The sequence below is a fragment of the Arachis hypogaea genome, chromosome 5 (assembly GCF_003086295.3).
Source record: "Arachis hypogaea cultivar Tifrunner chromosome 5, arahy.Tifrunner.gnm2.J5K5, whole genome shotgun sequence".
In the NCBI taxonomy this organism is placed as follows: Eukaryota; Viridiplantae; Streptophyta; class Magnoliopsida; order Fabales; family Fabaceae; genus Arachis; species Arachis hypogaea.
Genome location: NC_092040.1, coordinates 114,919,554 through 114,940,347, shown reverse-complemented (window position 1 = coordinate 114,940,347; position 20,794 = coordinate 114,919,554). Strand labels below are relative to the sequence as shown.

Sequence of the window (20,794 nt, the reverse complement as noted above, 5' to 3'; positions counted from 1 at the left end):
AACTTGATCATATCTATTGAATAACTTACTAAAATGGAGTCTATTTTCGTGAATAAGAAAATAAGAGAAATGATATTTGTACCACTTGTTGTATATATCTATTATATATTTTTGTTAATGGTATTCACTACAAATTTTTTGTATTTTCTCAATACTTATCAATTATTTTTAATACCAAAAATAAAGAATATACAAGAATAATATACACAAAAGTGATGGATATAACATTTCTCCAAAAAATAATAATGGTTGAGGTATAAATTAGTATGTACATTATTATATTTTCATTGTTCAGTTTAGTATGTAGGCATTAGCAAAATCCAAAGGCTATTATATGCAGCATATATACAATTTGTATATTGTATATTGGAGTAATATGCAAACTAAAAGTATGTGAAATTGGTGTAACTTATGATTGAGGTTTTCACTTTTGATATCACATCTTTATCTGCATTCATTTCAATAACTACATAATGTCACAGATAGTGCCCAGATAGTAACTACATCTGTTACATTTACCTTTTCTTGCAACAATTCTGCATCATAACACAACTGCAAGAATTTGAAACCATGTTCACCTGAGTACTCACTCATACATGAGGGATCTCTATAGCTTTTTGGAGAAAACTTCCTAAACTTCATTTTCTTTTTCTTGTGAATGTGTTGGAGAAACAGATATACTCTCTACCTAGTACCTATTATGGAAAAGGAGAAACAATTGAATGAAGATCTTCAACAAGTGAGTTGATCAAGGTATGAGAACCACCGGTCGCGGCCAACGGAAGGTGCTTTGGAGCTTCGGCTCTATCAAAGTAAAATGCACCTGAGACCAGTTTCTCTTTAGGTTGTAATGCCAACCAAACAACTGTGTCTGCACCTTCTTCCCTTGTTCTAAGCTTTCCGGCAAGCCTGTAAATAATTGAACAAATGTAAAACTATTTCAAAGTTGCAAATGAATAATTGTCAAAGAATCAATTGTTCCCCAAAAAAAAAAACATTCCCTCTATTTGTAAAAGTATACATTAATCTTCTCTAAAATTTAGGATATATGACACTTGATACTCCTATATTCTGTAGAATGACACTATTCTGAAACTTGAATTTAGGCACAAGAAGAATCAAGTTGAACAGAAACAACTAGATGACTTAAATCTTCATGCTTTTTCCCATGTCATAGACAAAGAATACTTACTTCTCATTGAAGCCTGGTAAACTGTTAGCAACTCCAGGAGTTTCAGCCCAACCTGGATGCATTGAGTAAAATCCTATCCCTTTGTCTTTATATGTTTCGGCCCACTTCTCTGTCAGGGCAACCTGCCATATTACTGTGTCATAAGCTCAAATGGAGACATTCATTCATACACTGAGAAATAAAAAAGAAGGCACTCCAGTTAACTGATGTTTCATAATAGAGTTAACTAACCTGAACTCGCTTATTTCGAGCATATTGTTCAACCCCATCGAAATTGCTCCCAGAAAACTGGATATTGACAACCAAATAAGTTCATGTATTAGTCCTTTGAATGATATATCCAGCTGACACATTCATAAACAAAGCAGTTACCTGAAGATCTTTGGTCAAGGGAGTAGTATACATTCCACCAGATGAAACTGTAATGACGCGCGCATCCGGGGATGCTTTCTCTAGTAATGGTACCATCGATTCTGTCATGGCATAAGTGCCTAACACATTTACAGCAAAGTTCAACTCAAACCTGGATTATCACAGATTGCATTTAAAAAAAGGAAGCATACCAATGCAGGTTACATGTAGAAATCTGCTAAACTTTCAAATTCAATTCCACAAATAAAACAAAAATTACACACCCTTCGGACGTGGTAACTCGTTTCTGCTCAAGTAACCCTGCATTGTTAACCTTGATGCAAGAAATTCTTTACATATTAGCTTCATTCAAGAGCATAGAAATCGCTAAAACAGTTAAATGCAGTTAATTATTATCTTCTCTTGCACTAAAGTTGAGAAATTTACCAACACATGAACTGGCATATTCTTTTTAGAAAACCTGGAAGCAAATGACTTGATATCTGCAACAGATGAAAGGTCACAAATCTGCAACACAAATTAGCCAATTCAGATAGAAATCATAGTTCAAAAGAAAGGGTGAACAACAAGAAGTAAGAACCCTAAAAACCCTGAAAAACAAACAAATAGGAGTACCTCTAAATGTACATTCTGATTGCCGGTTTTGGTTTGAATTTCGGAAAGTGCAGCCTCTCCCCTCTCCTTATTCCGGCACACAAGATACACAGTGGCACCACTGGTGAAAATCATAAACCATAAGATATAATTACATAGTTAACAATCTGAAATTTTCAAAAAGACAAGCATTTGAAACAGATCAAAACCGTCTTGCAAGACCCTCAGCAGTTGCATAGCCAATTCCAGAGTTAGCTCCAGTAACAATGCAATTCTTCCCTGTTATTTGTATCTCCATTTCCCCTGGTTTGAATTTCTTAGCATGATCCCTACCCAAAAAAAAAAATTGAAAATAACAAAATCAGTATATCACTAACAAAAATATGTAAAAAGTATACAAATTTGAAATTTTCAAGTATCATGAACCCCCATGTGCATTAGTCAAAGAAAATTAAAAGAATATTGGCTTAATTTGCATCAACCAAGAATATATAAGATTAGTTAATCACCTCGTCAATTTTTAATTAAGAAAATAATTATATGAAAAAAAAAGGAGTTGGAATAAAAGAAAGGACTAACAGATAAGCAGATTTGGTGAAGTTGAGGTAACCATAGACACCAAAAGCAGTTGATCTCCATGTCTGTGGAATGAAACAGAAGAAGTTAGTTATGAAAGCAATCAAGAAACATGAAATGGTGAGAATTAAGTTCAGGGTAATTGACCTTGAGAAGGAACATAGCGAGGGATGTAATCGACAAGTGAAGCTCAACTTGAACGACAACTGCTGCTTTTCCTGTTTCTGATTCTGTTTCAGTTTCACTGCTACGACTCATTTAGAGTTGCTAACAATCTAACATGCCTACGTGGCACAAATCACCGCCGCAACTTCTCTCTCTCTCTCTCTCTCTCTCTCTCTCTCTCTCTCTCTCTCCTTAACTTTTCTTTTTGTTTATTTATTATTTGACTTTTAAGAGTTTGAAAATGTTTAACCGACTTTATCATCCATCAACTCACCAGATTTTAAGGAGTTGTTTTGTTTTATTTTATTTTATTTTCTATTTTATAAAATTTATCCGACACAATTAGTCAATATTCTTTGTTATCTCGAATACATAGATACATAGTTTTTAACTTCAGCATTGTTCAATTGTTCTTCACTTCTTCTGAATACTGGAAGTTATTTTATTTTTTTTTGTTTATTATTATTATTGTTATGTAAACTGTGTCGCTTGTCTTTACTTCTAGAAGCTTCTGTTACATGGCTGAAACATTTATATCCTCTGAAAGGTAGATCCCTTATCCACACAAATCTTTTGTAAGCATTAAAATATTATCAGAAAATTCAGAAAAGTAAACTTGAAAGTAGAAAGCTTCAATGTAAGAAGGCAATGAACTCTCAACATATACATATAAGTATATATGCCTTGTAATTATTTCTATATGCACAAAGAAAGCTTCTACTAAAATCTCTTGTTATTATGCACACCCCAACTACAAAATTACATTCACATACACCCATTCAATAAGCTAGCTCTCTATCCTATTGTTAAGACTAGACCCCTGATACCATCATTCACACAACTATTTCTTCTACTAAAACTGATCTAAAAAATTATTTGAAAGAAAAAGAATGAATCTAATATCTAATAGTGGCATTATGAATTTAAGAAGTGGCAGCAGCTATCTCTGATAATTATTCCATTTCTGCATATACTTCCTCCTTTTCAGCTAATTATGTATGATGTATCCCTGCACAAGATATCACAATAGGATATATATCAAAAGCTTGATACAAGAGATATTTAATATATTCAAGTTCATAACTTTTTGAGGTACATGACATGGGAAGCAACCCATGCTCACCTGTTAAATACTAAGTAGCTATGGTCCAACCACCTGAATTCATTATGACTTCTTCGTTTTCAATCTCTGCATCGGTGTAAGTTAGAGCTCGTTGTAGCTTCCTAGGAGAGAACATTTCAACGTCAACCATGTATGTGGCCGTCACAGGTCTGTGATCCGAAAGTTTGAGCTCAGCCCTTCTGTAATTCAGTAATCTCATCCCTTTGCCGTGTGAAAGAATGCGATCACACCTGAAAGGTCATCCCAGACATGAAGAACATTCATGAGAAAAAGAAAATCATAAAACAGATACATGTATAGTTCTTATACTATGATAGATACAGGATTGGCAAACATGAAAGCAAAATATAAGGTCAAACAAGATCATACCACGCCGGTGAACGCTTCCCAACCTTAGGGTCTTCTCCATAGTACTTATCTGAATTAACCTCATATTTATAAGTTGGTGGGAAGTTTAAGGTGCCTTCTGACCATCCATCAAACACACCACCATTCTTGAGTTCTTGCCTAAGCTGTCACAGTATGATGTAAGTTATCAAAGCTTTTCACATGTTTATAAATTGTGGAAGAAGTGAACAAGTACATGTACAATGAATATTCTATAGTACCTGGTCTTTCTCAACCAATTTTGACCACTGCTTTTTTAATATAAGAGCTCTTGTTTCCATATTTGATAGGTTAATACGGTAATTCAGATCTCCCAACCAAATTATTCTTCTGCAGAATTACAGTGACCAAAGAAAATTGAGCCAAAATATTGAGACAAATAATTAAGCTAAAAGATTATGAATCGAAGGACCACGTTTCATTGTGGACAATTTTCACAGGTGGTAAGATCACGAAGTAGTTGGTAAGGTATATCAAAGCAAGCACTCACTCATGATCAATGATTCTTTTGGGAAGTCCAATATAAGAAAGTGACTGAAAATGTGTTCTACGATGTATTTCATGAACATCAGCATTTCTTCGAAGTTCATCTCCTTCCTTTTCACCTGATGAAAGGTGGGTGCATATGAAGCAAAAAAGAGTCTGATATATGGACATGCTGACAGATATTGCTCCCTGAAAATCGAAAACGTTTTCCAAAATAATATTGATGAGATGATCACTATACTCAAACACCATGAACTTAAAGAAGATCAAAATATAAATCACAAGAAATTATGTTAAACTTAAAGAAAAAAGAAAGTGAATGGACCTTGTTACCAATGTAGCCCATAACACCAACACCAACTGTTGACACCTTCAAATTCTGAATATGTTTACGCAAGCTCCGACGAACCCATATAGTGACAAAAATTCCAACCATCTGCTTACTCACAATCCTTACATATGGGGATCTTCTTTTCCGCTTAATTAAAGTTTGAAGATCAATTTCAGGAAGCAAAGGCATAACTGGCATTTCATCCATGATTGACTTGAAAGAATTATATGTGTTGAATGACTTTGATGATTTAAAGGATTTGAGAGATTTAAAAGATGTTGGTCTCTCTAAAACTTGCTGGGATAGCAGATGTAGTGGTGGCTCTGGCCAGCTCAAACCAATCCTTTCAGAACCACTAAGCATTCTGGTTAGTTTAGTGGTCTGTTGGGCAAATGATGTATCCATATTTTCGGATAAACCTTCAGCGCGGAAGCTGTGTTTCCTTTCAGACCTCTTTGGAAAAGAAAACTCTCTTTGTAAACTAAGTTTGACCGGCACATCAGAGTTTGTAATATCAGCAGAATTGGAAGCCAATAAATTTGTATTTGTGTCATCATCAGCATTCGTTTTATTAGTACTAACTTCAGTATAAACATTGTTTTCTTCATCCAAGGGATGGACTTCCTCACCGATGTCACTATCACTTTCGAGTAATATTTCTTCTTCAATATCTGGGACATCATCTGATGGCTGATATTTTGATGGAGAAGGAGGATCACTGAAGGATTTTATCTTTCGTGGTGTATGTCGCACTCGATTCAGGGTTTCCCGAATAATATTTTCCCATTTTGGCACAGGGCGAGTATCTTCAGCACCAAAAATATTACCAGGGTTTAAAGGTACAATCTCTTGAAGACTGCAAATGCAAAGCATTGTTTTATCCAAACCAGTAAAAATATTTCAAAAGTGAACATAAAATGGCATCAGATCTTCATGTACATTAACAAGGACTCGCAATAACAAGCAGTTAGCGACTTACCCAAGGACATATATGTCGGCCGGTTCGTTGACACCTAACCAATCATCAATATCAAGGTCATCAGGTGGAAGTTTTCCTCCAACATTCCATGTTCCAACACATATTCTAGGAGACAAAGATACACCGTAATCAATATGTGAGACGCTTGAGCAACAAGCAAAATAAACCTTGTTTTCACACTTTCAAATTATTGTCTTCTCTCTTGCTTCCTAAATAAGTATGAGAGCATTATCTCACCTCAATTCCTTTGTGTTTATATACTGAGACCTATAAGTTGATGACTTTTGCCTCCTTAACCTTGGAAGATATTCTGCATTTTAATAGAAGCTTAGGCTATTATTCATAAGTACATAACAGTCCTGAGAATGTGATAAACAAGCTGAATAAAACTTTGCTGTTCAAAGTTAACAAGTCAGAAATTCATGTATGGAGAAAGCCACCTTTTGATTCAGGATGAGCTTTATCGCCTCGGTTGCCCATAAACCATGACTGCCTCGCCAACTCTGCATAACACACCAAACACAAAGTGAGACTTAAAACAGCCAAAAAGTCAATCTAAATTCTGAATATGTCATTATCATTTGGCAGTTGACATGCACCTCAAAGCTTAATTCTCCAAACTATAATCAAATTAACAAAATCCAAAGCAACCCCCTTTTCCAAATGAAAATAGAAACACAGTTGAGCAGATTTACACATGACTGACCTTCATTGTCTGAATCAATTTCAATAGCATCTTCATCATCAAAGTCATAATCATCATCATCATCATCTTCAGGGTCAGCACTGTAATCAGACTCGTTGGTTCCCATGTTAAGCCATTTCCTGAGGACCACTCTTCCCCAAAAGAGCTGTATGCAGGACCAACCCAAACAACATAATTCAGCCCAAGAAGTCCTCTGCAAATTTAAACCTCAACTTTCCCAAAATCAACAAACACACCCCATCACACCAACACGAACATACCAACAAACACATGGCATGCATTCCACAAACACAAACACACACAGAAAGAGAGGAAGTACCTGCTGATGGTGAGGTGATCTTTGCTTCATCACTGTTTGGAAATTGGTATAGAAATGGACAAAGCAGAATATGATGGAAAAAAAATAAATATTTGGTACTGTTAATTGTTAAAGCAACACCACCTTGATGAAGAAGAAGAAGAAGAAGAAGAAGAAGAGGGAGGGGTGAAATGGGAAAAGAATTAGTTGGCTAAGATAGTGTGAAAAAAGTGGCAGTTGGAGCTGGAAAAAAGTGAGCTTTTTTTTGGTTGGTGTCAGAAGATTTTTGATTGAGCCTTTAACTGTGGAATTAAGATCTGTTTCTGTTTAGTTTGTTGAGTTTTTAAGGTACACAAACACATGATTAAAGTAAACTAATTAAGGTTAATGGTTTGAGTAATTGAGTTTGAGTTTTGTTAATAGTTTAATTGACATTTAACAACCAAAGCTTTGATATGTTTATGGTTAAATTTTTTATTTGATATTCTATTTATAAGACGGCAATAAGTGGGGTCCATTTTTCAGTCTTAGCCCAATGTCAATTTTATTTATATTTTAACCGTGATTCTAAGAAATATTGATATTTTAAGTAAATTAAAAAAATAATGATGTGATATATAAAATTATAATATAATATTATTTACACATTTTTCTAGTCTAGTAAAATGTTTTGAGAGTTGAATAATTCACTCAAAATCATAACATCACAAAATTTCAAAAATAAATCACAGTAGTATCTATCTTTAGAACTTTTTTTTGTACCATTCTCTTTGTTTTATTGTAAAATTTACGATTATCGAACTTATAACTTTTTAAGTGAGGATAAAAAGACTATATTATTTAAATTATAATTCATTGACTATAATTATTAAATAATTTGAGAAGGAAGGAGTATTCAAATTTATAAACTTTTGTTTCAAAATGTTTAAATCAGTACCATATCATTTGTATTTAAGAACATGAAGGTATAGAGACAGTAATAATATGAAAAAATTGTCTTCGTTAAAAATTTTGTGTCTATATTTCGTGTCTCAATTTTTACATTGATTGATAAAGTAGTTGGTAATATAAACTTTTAAAAAATCTAATAAATAATAAAATTCTCCTTATTTTTTCCTTTTTTTATAGTTGATGCATGTCTAAAATAGTAATAAATAGCTTTCAGTTTTGACTTTTGATAGAATACTTGCACTTAACCCCACCAAACCATTTAATTATAATTTATAATTAGTGCCTTTAACAAAATTCACGTAAGAAAAATACAAATATCTTAGGAGAAAATATATAATTGTCAGTAAATGTATGTCTACGTAAATAATATAATCAATTACAAAAATTCATAATGTGAATGGATAATAGATAACAAACTTTTACAACAGCTTAGACATGTGATATATATAATTTTTTTTAAATAAATATTTTAAATATTTTATTTATAAATATAGATAATTTTGATATAATTTATTTTTTTAAATTATATTAATTTTTTATTTATCGTATAAACGATTTCATTATGAATATATTTTATTTGGTAAGAAAGAACTAAATATGTTAATAAACAAAAAGTTTATACTATAAATGAGATAAATAATAAAATAAAAAGGCAAATTTTATTTAAGTTACTTATATAACCATTTAAGGTTAATGTAGTAAGTGTGAGAAGTATATCAAGTTAGTCTTATATTAAAAAAATAAAAAAGAACGAAAAATTTATAAGATAAAAGATCCATTAATTTACTATTTTAAAATTTTAAATTAAATATAATATCTTATCATCTTATATTATCTCACTTGATTTCAGAATGGAGAGCTCCTCAGGAAGCCCAACATCCAATTGGACAAAGGTGGCTCAAATTCTTTAATTTGTGGTCTGCGTTTTCATGCCAATCCTAGTTGTGCCACTTCAAAAGATGCTTTACTTTTTCTAACTAAGATTCATTAAAACCCTTTCTAACTAACATTATTTAGGCAGTGGCACCATATTAAATAAGCTAATTAAGTGATTAGTAAAATATCAGAAGCATACAAATATTGTGGATTTGGACCATATGGATCCAACACCTTTTTTTCAATATCTCATTAATTTAATTAATAATAAAACATATAGCATTATCATTATTTCTATCTTACCTCATGCCCTACTTAACCACATTAGATTAACAAAAATGAAAATGTGATCATGATGATGATCATGTATGCAAGAATCACGTTAGCATATAATTGGTTCCCTTTTAAAGGATTTATTATATAACATTTAACTATTAAGTATCTCTAGAATGACATAAATCAACCAATAAAATGAGGTTAAATCAGCTTAACCAAAAAGGCTACTATATAGTGCTAATTAAACTTACATAAAATAAAATAACTTGTTAGACAAGTGAGTGCATTGGAGATGTGACAAAAATCAAAATAGTAGGAAAGCATTAAGAGGGGAAAATAATAATAAATAATAACAATACATAATCGGAATTAAGAAAATAATGGACCCTAGATTTCAGTGAAGGGACCCAACGCGGAGTTGAAAAACCAAAAAATAATGAAAAAAAAAACTTTGGAGAAGTTGGGGGTTGAGTCATTGTTGAAGAGGGTGGTATTCACACATTTACATCAAATCATTAAAAAAATTATAACTTTTTTTTATAGAAGTCATTTAGATAAAAATGTTAAAAATATTTTTTTAAAAATATTTTTTAAAAATTAAAATTTAACACATATAATTAATTAAATTATGTTATTTTTATTAAAATTAGATCGAACAAATCAATTTAGCTAATAAATTAATAAATTAAATTTTAAATCGATTTAAATTAATATTCTTTTATAAAAAATGACTATAATATTCATATTATATAAAATAACTAAAATACTCCTATTATATATATATATATATATATATATTGAAAATTCTAAATTTTAATCCTATGACGACAGAGAAAAAAGATCTAGAATTTAAAATTCTCAAAATTAATACATATAATAAAAGTATTTTAGTCATTTTCAATAATAGAGATATTGTAGTTATTTTTTATAAAAAAATAATATTAATTTAGACCAATTCAAAATTTAATTCACTATTTTTTGATCAAATTATTTTGTCTGACTTAATATTAACAAAAATAATATAATTTAATTAATTATATATATTAAATTTTAATTATTAAAAAGTATTTTTAAAAAAATATTTCAAACGCCTTTATTGGAGTGACTCCTTTTTTTCTATTGTTAGAGGATTAACCTTTTTGTTCTTCTTATTATTTAATAGCACCGACTAATGTTATTTCCTTTCATTAGAATAGCTCTTTGAAACAAAGCAAACATATATATTACTCTACCATACATGTTAATATTATAAATTGAGAATATTTTTATTTAAAATTAAATTTTTTATTATTAATAATCTTATCATGTATATTAAGAATATATGTTAACTAAACCTATAAACATATAATCACCATTTTAACCTATTACATATTAATCAATAATTAAATTCTTAGAGTAATGGACCACAAGGTGATTAAGAAATTTGATTTAAGTAACCAAACATTTTGGACCAATGTTTTTGCGTTGTCCCTAAGTTATTGTCAACTTGTAAATTTTTATGAAATTTGAACCCCCACAAAAATCCAAAATGTTGTGCTTGGAATATATATACTATAATAATGTTAGCCCCCTACAAGCTAAACATAAATGTTTTTTTTTTTCCTCTTGGGAGAATGTGGAGATAAATATAGAGTTTGATGATTGAGAAAAATCACTCTAAAAAATCGTTAGAAAAATGTTAATTATTAACAAAATTATTTTATAAAAATTATTAAACAAATATAATTTATATAATATTTAAGAAAAATCATTAATTTTTTAAGATAAAAATATATTTTTAAGTTTTTTTTTTAAACATGATCCTTCTCTAATTGATTACCATATAAATACATAATCTTTATTGATGCACAGTTATTTATAGCAAAAAATTTGTTGATACAAGCTATCAATTTATCATTAATAAATCATCTAATTTATAATCTAATTCTTTTATGATGATTTTATAGTTTTCTTATTTATTCATCGTTGTTTTGATTTAAAATTATAAGATTTAATCGTTGTTTGAAATTATTATAGCATTTTTTTTCTCTTTTTGTAATGTATTAAGAAAAGGATAAATTATATTTTTTGTTTTTGAAGTTTGGCAAAAGTTTCAAAAATACTCATAAGTTTTATTTCGTTTTAATTTTATTCTAAAAATTTTCGATTTGCATCAAATATATCCTTGACGGCTAAATTTTTCAAAAATTTAAGACTAATTTAATAATAATGCATGAAAATTATCCTTGATTTGCTTGTATTGAGGGTTGTTCTTATGAAATTGTTGTTGAATTGGTCTTAAATTTTTTGAAAAATTAGCCGTTAGAAGTATATTTGATGTAAATCGAAAATTTCTAAAACAAAATTTAACAAAATAAACTTATGAATATTTTTAAAATTTTTATCAAATTTTAGAGACAAAAAGTATACTTTATCCTAAAAAAAAAAAAGCCATACCTTACTAACCTCCCATTATTAACACAATTATGAATTTTTGAGAAGAAAGGTGCATCGAGGTAAGTTCATGCATCTTTCAATTATACAATATGCTCGAAAAATTAACATATTTATTATCTTTTGGAAATTTTAACCATTACCGTAAATTTACTAATTAACATATTACATAATTAATTAAAACTTCATCTTTTTTTATCGAATCTTTGTTGTTGTTTATGTTAGCTTCATACCTTCCTTAGATGTACCTTTTATTTTGACGCGTAGAAATTCAAATCTCCACAAACTTTTAACAAACTTTTAACAAGTAGTGATGAAGAGAAAACCATGTAAATTATAAAATAATAGACATTAAAAATAAATTAAATAATATGTATATTTATATATAAATTTATGATGATTATATATAAATTTATGATCATTGAATATATATATATATATATATATATATATATATTACTGTTATTTTTTTTTCTCGTACTAAAGTAAGGAGATGCTACATTGAAACGTGCTTTCATATTTTGGTAAATAATTTAAGAGAGTAATAATTAATAAGTTGAAGAAAAGAATAACAATTTCTCATAAAGTCAATTCCACCCATGTGCCTTTGGAAGACTCGAGTCAAAATAGGTGCACTTTCAGCAAGGTTAACACCTATATATATATTTGAAATAGAATAAGCTTTTCTCTTTTTTTTTCTTTTTTTTTTTTTGAGGAATATTCACTAAATATAAATATAAAAAATTTAATAATTTTTAGTATTTTTAATTATTATTTAATCAGTATAAATATTAAATTATTTTTAATAAATAAAATTTATTAATTTATATGTATAAATTTTAAAAAATATAAATATAAAATATATTAATTTATTGTGTAAATTTTAATAAATATAAATATAAATTATATATTTTTATTATATACAAAATTTTGTTAAATATGAATCTAGATAATTGTTAATTAAATAATAATATTTATTAATAATGTAATATTACTCGATAAATATATAGGTAATTAAGTTCGCTAGCATGCATTAAGCAAAAATGAAAAGTGGTTTGGAACTTATTATTATTATTATTATTATTATTATTATTATTATTATTATTATATAAAGAGTTATGTAATTAATATAATTAAAAAAAATATAAATAAATAATAAAAATATTAAACAATATAAATTTAAATATTTATTTTATTAAATATATAAATAATTATTTTAATATTAAAATTTAAATAAATAATTTAAATATATAATATATTTTTATTTAATTAATAATTATTTATATTATTCAAAAAAATTATTAGTTACCTAACAATTCCGTATAATTAAGTTCAACACAGCTTTGCGGTCTCTGAATAAACAATCCAGCAACGGCATATAATTGGATGGGAGACAAGTATATATGGCTGGCCATTCTTTCTAAATTTCATCTCATCTTTCTTTTATTTTTTTTCCTAAAAACAAATCGTATATATTATGGTCCGGTTATTAATTAATTCAGGCATCAAAATTTAATAATTAGATTCTTTAGCTAATATATTATCCTTATTATTCTTTCCTTATACATAATATCTTTATACATTTAGTTTTCGCAGCTAATATAAGAAATTAAATAGAAATAACTCAAATTAAGAAGTTAGTTTAATGTGTTAGAGAATTATCTTGCACTTATGAATTATAAAATTATCTGACTCTTAGACTTTATAGTTAATAAAAAAGGATATATATATATATATATATATATATATATATATATATATATATATATATATGTGTGTGTGTGGAAATTTACGTACAATAATTATCTTTATATAAAATTGATAGCTAATAATAATTTAATTAAATTTATTTAATAATTTTTAATTATAAACTTAATATAAAAACAATTGTACATGAGTTTACCCCATATATAAACGTTACCTTGTTGTTGAGTTGGAATTTTAAGTTAGTTCATTAATTCATATATAGCCTAATTATTTTGATTCTCTTTCTAATTATAATGCGCATATAAAAATTTCAATTATTTCAATCTTCTAATAAAAAAAACCTTTATTATATCATAGTATCATATAGGCAGGCGTTTGTTTTAAAATATTCAGTATTATATTTGTTAGCTTAGATATTAGTACTAAAATTTTTGTTTCTATTATTAAAATTTCAGTATTTTAGTACTTTTAAAAAGTAGAAACACAGAGAATTAAAATTTTTAGAGACGGAAACTAAAATTTTAATAATATTTTATACTTAAAATATTTTCATTTTAATTAATTAATTTTAATTTTATTTTTTATACAAATTAAATTAAAACTTTATTCTTATTTCAATTTCTATCTTTCATTTTACACTAAATAATAGAATACTAAAATTTATTTCAATTTTTATCTTTAAATATCTATTTCTTAATCTGAGTCTTTCTATCTATGTCTCTCTACCAAACACTATCATATAGTTTAGGAAAATTACACATCACATGCAATATGGGACCCCTTAAGCTTTAGAAATTAATGGAGGTTTCTAGCTAGCAAGGCAACACCTCACAAGAATGAAGCATGACACATATCATATTATATCATATGTTTGTTTTATTGTGAAGATTACTATGTATGTGTGTATATATATATATGTTGTACTTTAATGTCTTATGTCACATCCCATGTGAGAATCATATGTACACAAAAACATATAATACTATTGTTCCTCCATATAATTTAGACTCTGCTTTCTAAATTCTATATTTTTAAGGTGAGATGTTTTTTTATCGATGAATTTTATAGTGTTTATAATTTGGTGTTTAATTTTTGTTTAATTTATTTTTTATAGTAATTTTTAAATATTTGATAATTATTATTTTTTATATTTTTAAAATAAATATTAATTTTTAATTTTTTTTAATAAGTTAGATAAATACTTTTAGATATTATAGCAATCACCTTTCTTATTTTCATGGTTAGAGATTTAGAATATAGAAAGTATATTAATATATGACCCTTTTTTTGAAAAAATAAAATAAAATATATTTAAAGAGGAGATATTATTAATTGTTATTTTATTAAAAATTTATTATATATAGTCGGCTATAGAATTATGATAAAGACCTAACATCGATGCATGAATTATGATATGCACCTGAGTGAAGATGTAAACTATGGCGGTCCTTTATTATTATTAAAGAATATTTCATAAATAATATGGATATATATGGTGCAAAATCTAATTTCTTAACGAACTTGCTTCTAGCCAGGGGTGAAGCTCCACATATGAAAAGGCGGAGGAGAGGGGGAATAGCCCCAAATTTTTAATTTTTGTTAAAAAAAAAATAATAGACGTAGTTCCTTTTTTTCTTATTTTTCAGTTCTCTCTTTTTTTTTCGGTATATTTTTTCAGTCCTTTTTTCATTCATAAAAAAAATCAGTCCATTTTTATATAACATTAATAAAGTATAATAATTTTTGGTTTAGTCTAATAATTTATTTTATTTAAAAAATAAAATATATTTTTTTCTTTCAATATCTTCATCACTCAAATTTCTCACTTTTATTTTACAGCAGGTATAGGAATGACAATAGAGTACAATGTGTATAATGAGTTATTGAGTTACAAAATGAACATCTCTTATACTATCTAGAATAACCATCTAAGTATTAGAAATAATAAACATCTTCCGAAAAACACTTTTAACCCGAATCGAACTTTTAACCCTTAAATTGATTTTTGAATTCATCAAGAATCGAACTTTTAACCTTTCGGATCTAGAGCTCTAATACTATGTCATGATACCACTCATCCCAAAAATTTTAACTGATGAAAAAAGATAATACTAATAGTTATATCTCTAATACTCTCTAAACCTCTATTGTGTACATTATATAAAAATTCCATTAACTTCTCGTACTTTTCCTAATTGAAAATATTCCAATATATTGTTGATTATTATATAAAAAGAATAAAACGAAGTTGGTCGAAAATAACTTAATTGATTGCTCCAGAACGTTAAATTAATTAAAGATAAGTTTAATTATTGTATTTGCGTAAAGATTTTGCTCATTTATTTTATTTGCGTAAATTGCCCTAATAAATATATTTTCATTAAGGCAATCAAACGCCATTTCTTGAATTGATTTTTTTTCTAATTGGTACACGGGAGCGCACTCTCTTAAATATTTGTATATTTTACTTTTTACATAATTACTTGATATATTAATAAATAATTATTTATTAAATACTGATATAATAATTGGTGTTTTATTCTAAAACAATTACTTTATAATTTTTATATTTACTCTATTGTTAATTAAAAATTAGGACAAATCATATAAACAAACTAAATGAATTTCAATTTTACATGAATGTCTTAAATATAAAAAGTTAACACGAATGTCCTAAAATTATGTAAATCGAAGCAATATAATTCGATTCATATTGATATCATATAAGTCGAATCCATCAGATTTGAATTAGCTAGTGTAACAACAAATAAATGTAAATCGAATTCAGTAGATTTGATTTATTAAGAAAGAGCATTACGTGTATTAAATCAAAACTTGTTTCGAATTACCACTATTGATAAACCATAATAAATTGAATCTAATCGATTATTTACTTGTATAGGCATGGAATTTGATTAAATCGAATTTATTTAATTTAATTCATTAAAATAGTATGTGCTATATGAATAGAATCAAAACTTAAAGTGTTTAATGGAGTAAAAATCATAATAGTCAATGAGTTATAGTTCAAATGGCATAGTTTTTACATACTCAATTAAGAGGTTGTGGGTTCGAATACTATATTTTTAGTAAAAAAAAAAGAAAAAAAAAAAGAAATCATAATGGTCAATGAAAATAGTTTTTTTTTTTTTTTTAAATAAAGATGTATTTTAAGTTATTATGGACATGATGGTGTTCACTCAGACTGAAGTGTATGTATGTGCTTCTAATGGACAATGTTAATTAATAAGGATAAGATGTGCTAAAACTTTTCATGCGAATATGTATTAAGATTAGAACTTAGAGAGATTCCACATTTTTATTATGCATGAATAATATAGCATCTGGTGAATGAGATTGATAATTGATAATGACCCTTAGAGCCAAATGGTTGAATTACATCCACATCTCCAAAAGTAGCTAAGTAAATACAATTTACTCTCTAAATATAACCAAATTAAAAAATGGACTAAACAAATTGTTCTTAATATCAAAGCATCTAGTTTGGTTTTTCTGCAATTTCTAAGTCACAACTTTATATTAAGAAAAAATTTAAGCCTTAGCTTCATCATAGATACTCATGAGCCTTTCCATAATACCTGTTAATCACATGACACTGCCACAATACAAAGAATTAATTAGAACTTATCATTTTGATACATAAATTAAGCTATTATCATTAATATCTAAAACTAACCTTCTTTGATACAGGAGGAGAATCAGGACTTTGAACAGGATAGAATTTGTAAAATCTCATATTCTCAAATGCAACTTTAGTTTCCTCACTCATTTCTTCAATGGCTTTTCTTCTAGCTTCCCTTGCCTTAAAATCAATGACAAAAATCAAGAAAACTATGAAGTACGGACACTTTGTTGAGTTGTCGTGTCCGCGTGACACATTTCGGACACGACACTCATCGACACTCGTCCGACACGCGTGTCTGCTGTGTCCAATCGTGTCTTAATAAAAAATAAAAAATTCTTCTCCAGACACACTTGGACACACCTAAATACCATCACGTGTCCGCGTGTCCAGCCTTATTCTTAACATATATCGTTGAAATGAGTTTAGAAATAATATATATTATTATTTATTAAAACAAAAATTATTTTAGATACTTTTATATAATTAAAAAAGACATTAAAAACAGTTAAAAAATTATTTTATATTTTAACAGCAATAAAATATCAAAAATTTAATGTAATTTATCTAAAAAATATTTTATATTCTATATATATGTCGTGTTTCCGTGCCTTATAAGTTTTTAAAATTCGAGTATCCGCGTGTCCTGTGTTTGTGTCCGTGCATCATAGCAAGAAACAAAAAGAAAAAGAAAAACAGATGTGTATGCATATTCAGAAGTCAGAACCAAAGAAAATTCATTATACCTCTTTATTAGCTTTCTTTGCTTCGCGTACTTTTTCCTTCACAAAATCCTATAACAAAAAAGAAAGAGAATCAGCCATTGAAATCAAGTTGAAAAAATTAGTTGAAAAACTTGCATGCATGTATTCCTACCTTGAACTCATCTTTTTGATCTGCTGATAATTCCTCATCTTTTATGAGCTCATCACTGAACTCCTGTGTGGAATATTATTATAAAGCAAGAAATGTCAATGCTTTTCTAGTTTCTACTTAGAAATTTATCTTCTACTTAGAAAGTTTAACCTGACAAAATCATAAACATTAGAAAGTTAATCTGCCTTTACCTCAAGATCATTGAACTTCCAATCAAATGAACAAAAGACCTGCAAAATAAACAAATGTATCTAAACATGTCATGCAAAAATGGGGATCTCAAGCAACACACAAACACTGTTAAAAGTTTTAACTAACAATTTGTATAATAATAAGATTTAATTATTCTGTTAGTCCTTATAATTTTACTGAACTTTCAATTAGGTCCCATTACTTTTTTTCTTTTTAATTGAGTCTCTATATTATATCAGATTTTGTAATTAAGTCTCTACCGTGACAAAAACGTTGGAATTAACATAATATTCTATTAAACAAAACGAATATGTCTAACACTTGACTGCATATTCTGTATAGTTTAACAGAATATTCCATTAATTCCAATGTTTTTATCATGGTAGAGACTTAATTACAAAATTTGATATGGTCTAGGGACCCAAATTAAAAGAAAAAGAATATAAGAACTAATTGAAAATTTGGTAAAACTATGAGAACCGACAGAATAATTAAACCTAATAATAATTACCGGCTTTGGCTCTGTTGGAAATAGTATTTGAACCTCAGTACTTTGTTCAAGTTCATCTTCCTTGAATGGATGGTAGAAATCTTCAAAAAGAATGAAACAAATTAGTCAAATATTCTTTGTTCTATCTGATAGGAAATATACAACATAGTATGATCAATAATTAAAAAGTTAAGCCTCAAACTAATCACTACTCACATGGCAAGCAATACTCATACTTTTTCACTTGATCCAACTTTAAATGTTTCAAAGCAGCCCTGCATCACATTGAATATATCACACAGAAAATCAGAACTTCTCTAATCAATAAAATATTATCATTTTGCAACCTGAATTCTGAAACAAGCTACTGATATTATACTAAGGTATTTGAATCAAAGATGGTGGCATACCTCCTTTGGGTGCAACTCAAGATAAATATTTGAGACTTCAATCTGTCAATGTCGAAGAAGGCAAATTCAGGAATAACCAAAAATTTCACAACAATATGAATAAAACAATTCCGAGGGTAGACGAATTAAAATGTGTACCGATCCTCTGAGGGGATGTATGGAATCCAATCCATTTTCATTTGTTTCATGGGAATAATCTCTTCAGTCTCTCTCTGAACAGAGGTAATCCCAATTTTATCAGATGGAGGAAAAGGTGACACTACCTGTTTTTTCATAAGAAAATTGTAGCATTTTTAATAATATAGTGAAAACTTCAAGTTTTCTATTATCAAAAGGTGAAAACTCACGTGAAAATTTAGTTAAATCAGTCAAATCATCTAACGGCTCTCAGGTATCAATTTTACGTGAAGTCGATTGTTCCTGAGTTTTCACTTTATCAAAATCAATATAGTTACAACTTACAAAGCCAATTCAAGTTTCTAATGACCAACAATAAGTGACTAGAAGTCAAAAACCATATCCCAAAGGATAGACTCACAAGTAACTAATCAAACTATATACACAAATTGCTCTTGATTTTATAGTTACATGGAACGCAATATATTCTGATATAAAACTAGGTATGCGGTACACCACAGGAAAAAAATTTTATGTGGAGAGTATACTTATAGCGTTTTAGTTCGTAGATAAATTGTAAATTGGTGAAATCATGTAACTATTGATACCTTGAAGCAATGATCAACTTAGCCGGAAGATTTTAATGTAGAGAAAGCGCGGCTTGAATTTAAAACTTACAGCGACAATAATAGGTACCAAGATAACTTTTTCTACATCTTTAAAGCAGATTTGTTGAGCTGCAAAACATGCACAAAAAAAGTGACATTGCTAAGTGTTAACCTACATAAATATCTTCAATAGGGACACAAAGCGATGAAACAAACAACGATTATACTGCGTATACACCAAAATCAGCTACTAGTATAAAATATAAGTTGAAATACAAATACACATTGAAAATAAATTAAACTACATATGTATTTATATATAAATACATTGGTGGCTGATTTTGGTATTCGAATAGCGTTTTTGAACAAACAAATACTTACGCTCAGTACAACCAAAGAGGTAAACCTTTTTCCCATGCAAACGACCACCCTCTTCAAATGCATTCTGAAAAGCAATTTAATAAGTTAAATTCTAAAGATCAAATTTAGAACTACAAGATCAAAGGGAACTTTGTATTTGGTAGCAATACTCACTTCAAGATTAGAGAAATTCCACTTGTACTGATATACAGAATCCAATTGATCCCACTGGCATTATAATGTGATCGATGAGGTAAGAAAAAAAGAAAAAGAAAAAGAAAAAAATACTAAAAAGAAAGAACAATCCAATAAACAAACCTCTGTTCCAACAAGGAATACTTCTCTCCACAAATCTTGCTAGAGAATACACATCAACAAATTTTTATTTATCAGTAAAAGCATACATGTATATACATATATTAATGCATAAATTGAAGGAGATGATTCATCTGCTATTTGGATTATAACTCTATACCAAATCTACAATCTATCAACAAAGCTGATAATGCAAAGTTACTGAAGAAACATGTAAATAAAATAAAGCAACATTGTAGAAGTAGAAACAAGCAAAGAATGCATACCAAGTTGCGTTTTTCATCGAAGTGCTCGTCATGCAGCTCAGGGTTATCTTCAGATTCTGAAGGTG

The 20,794-nt window shown here is 28.1% G+C and overlaps 3 protein-coding genes across 6 annotated transcripts; all 3 read right to left on the bottom strand.

Moving 5' to 3' along the window:
- Positions 1-428: 428 nt before the first annotated feature.
- LOC112803033 (uncharacterized) lies at positions 429-3,314 on the bottom strand. The gene is made up of 10 exons (XM_025846484.3): positions 2,882-3,314; positions 2,738-2,799; positions 2,368-2,487; positions 2,180-2,279; positions 1,991-2,071; positions 1,828-1,877; positions 1,565-1,715; positions 1,424-1,480; positions 1,193-1,314; positions 429-909 (listed from the first exon to the last, which is right to left on the bottom strand). The coding sequence occupies exons 1-10, from the start codon at positions 2,990-2,992 to the stop codon at positions 699-701; spliced, it is 1,065 nt and encodes a 354-aa protein (XP_025702269.1). The 5' UTR covers positions 2,993-3,314; the 3' UTR covers positions 429-698.
- A 234-nt stretch (positions 3,315-3,548) lies between these two features.
- Positions 3,549-7,595, bottom strand: LOC112803032 (type IV inositol polyphosphate 5-phosphatase 3). 4 transcript variants are annotated; one of them, XR_011881597.1, is made up of 11 exons: positions 7,231-7,527; positions 6,912-7,056; positions 6,646-6,708; positions 6,443-6,515; positions 6,206-6,310; positions 5,221-6,082; positions 4,900-5,084; positions 4,631-4,739; positions 4,392-4,529; positions 4,023-4,252; positions 3,549-3,908 (listed from the first exon to the last, which is right to left on the bottom strand). XR_011881597.1 is itself a non-coding variant. In XM_025846483.3 (11 exons), the coding sequence occupies exons 1-10, from the start codon at positions 7,258-7,260 to the stop codon at positions 4,033-4,035; spliced, it is 1,935 nt and encodes a 644-aa protein (XP_025702268.1). In that variant the 5' UTR covers positions 7,261-7,595; the 3' UTR covers positions 3,549-3,908; positions 4,023-4,032. The 4 variants fall into 4 exon arrangements, 2 of the variants coding, with proteins under 2 accessions (XP_025702268.1, XP_025702267.1); XR_011881596.1 differs by having other exon boundaries at positions 6,912-7,104; positions 7,231-7,521; XM_025846483.3 differs by having other exon boundaries at positions 4,392-4,534; positions 7,231-7,595.
- Positions 7,596-17,771: 10,176 nt separating this feature from the next.
- LOC112804053 (protein HEAT INTOLERANT 4-like) lies at positions 17,772-19,320 on the bottom strand. Its single transcript, XM_072236567.1, has 7 exons — positions 19,202-19,320; positions 19,064-19,105; positions 18,870-18,928; positions 18,675-18,754; positions 18,163-18,201; positions 17,972-18,034; positions 17,772-17,889 (listed from the first exon to the last, which is right to left on the bottom strand). The coding sequence occupies exons 1-7, from the start codon at positions 19,249-19,251 to the stop codon at positions 17,836-17,838; spliced, it is 387 nt and encodes a 128-aa protein (XP_072092668.1). The 5' UTR covers positions 19,252-19,320; the 3' UTR covers positions 17,772-17,835.
- Between the last annotated feature and the right edge of the window lie 1,474 nt (positions 19,321-20,794).

Bases quoted from the DNA above. Each gene is read 5' to 3' on its own strand.
- LOC112803033 (XM_025846484.3), bottom strand. From the start codon at position 2,992: ATGAGTCGTAGCAGTGAAACTGAAACAGAATCAGAAACAGGAAAAGCA. The intron at 1,716-1,827 runs GTGTGTAATTTT...GTGATAATCCAG, and splicing joins CGAGTTACCACGTCCGAAGG to GTTTGAGTTGAACTTTGCTG. The intron at 1,481-1,564 runs GTAACTGCTTTG...GTCAATATCCAG, and splicing joins CCTTGACCAAAGATCTTCAG to TTTTCTGGGAGCAATTTCGA.
- LOC112803032 (XM_025846482.3), bottom strand. From the start codon at position 7,260: ATGAAGCAAAGATCACCTCACCATCAGCAG. The intron at 6,709-6,911 runs GTCAGTCATGTG...TGTGTTATGCAG, and splicing joins AATTGATTCAGACAATGAAG to AGTTGGCGAGGCAGTCATGG. The intron at 6,083-6,205 runs GTAAGTCGCTAA...TTGCATTTGCAG, and splicing joins GCCGACATATATGTCCTTGG to TCTTCAAGAGATTGTACCTT.
- LOC112804053 (XM_072236567.1), bottom strand. From the start codon at position 19,251: ATGAAACAAATGAAAATGGATTGGATTCCATACATCCCCTCAGAGGAT. The intron at 18,929-19,063 runs GTATGCCACCAT...AATGTGATGCAG, and splicing joins TTGAGTTGCACCCAAAGGAG to GGCTGCTTTGAAACATTTAA. The intron at 18,035-18,162 runs GTAAAGGCAGAT...TATTCCACACAG, and splicing joins GGAAGTTCAATGATCTTGAG to GAGTTCAGTGATGAGCTCAT.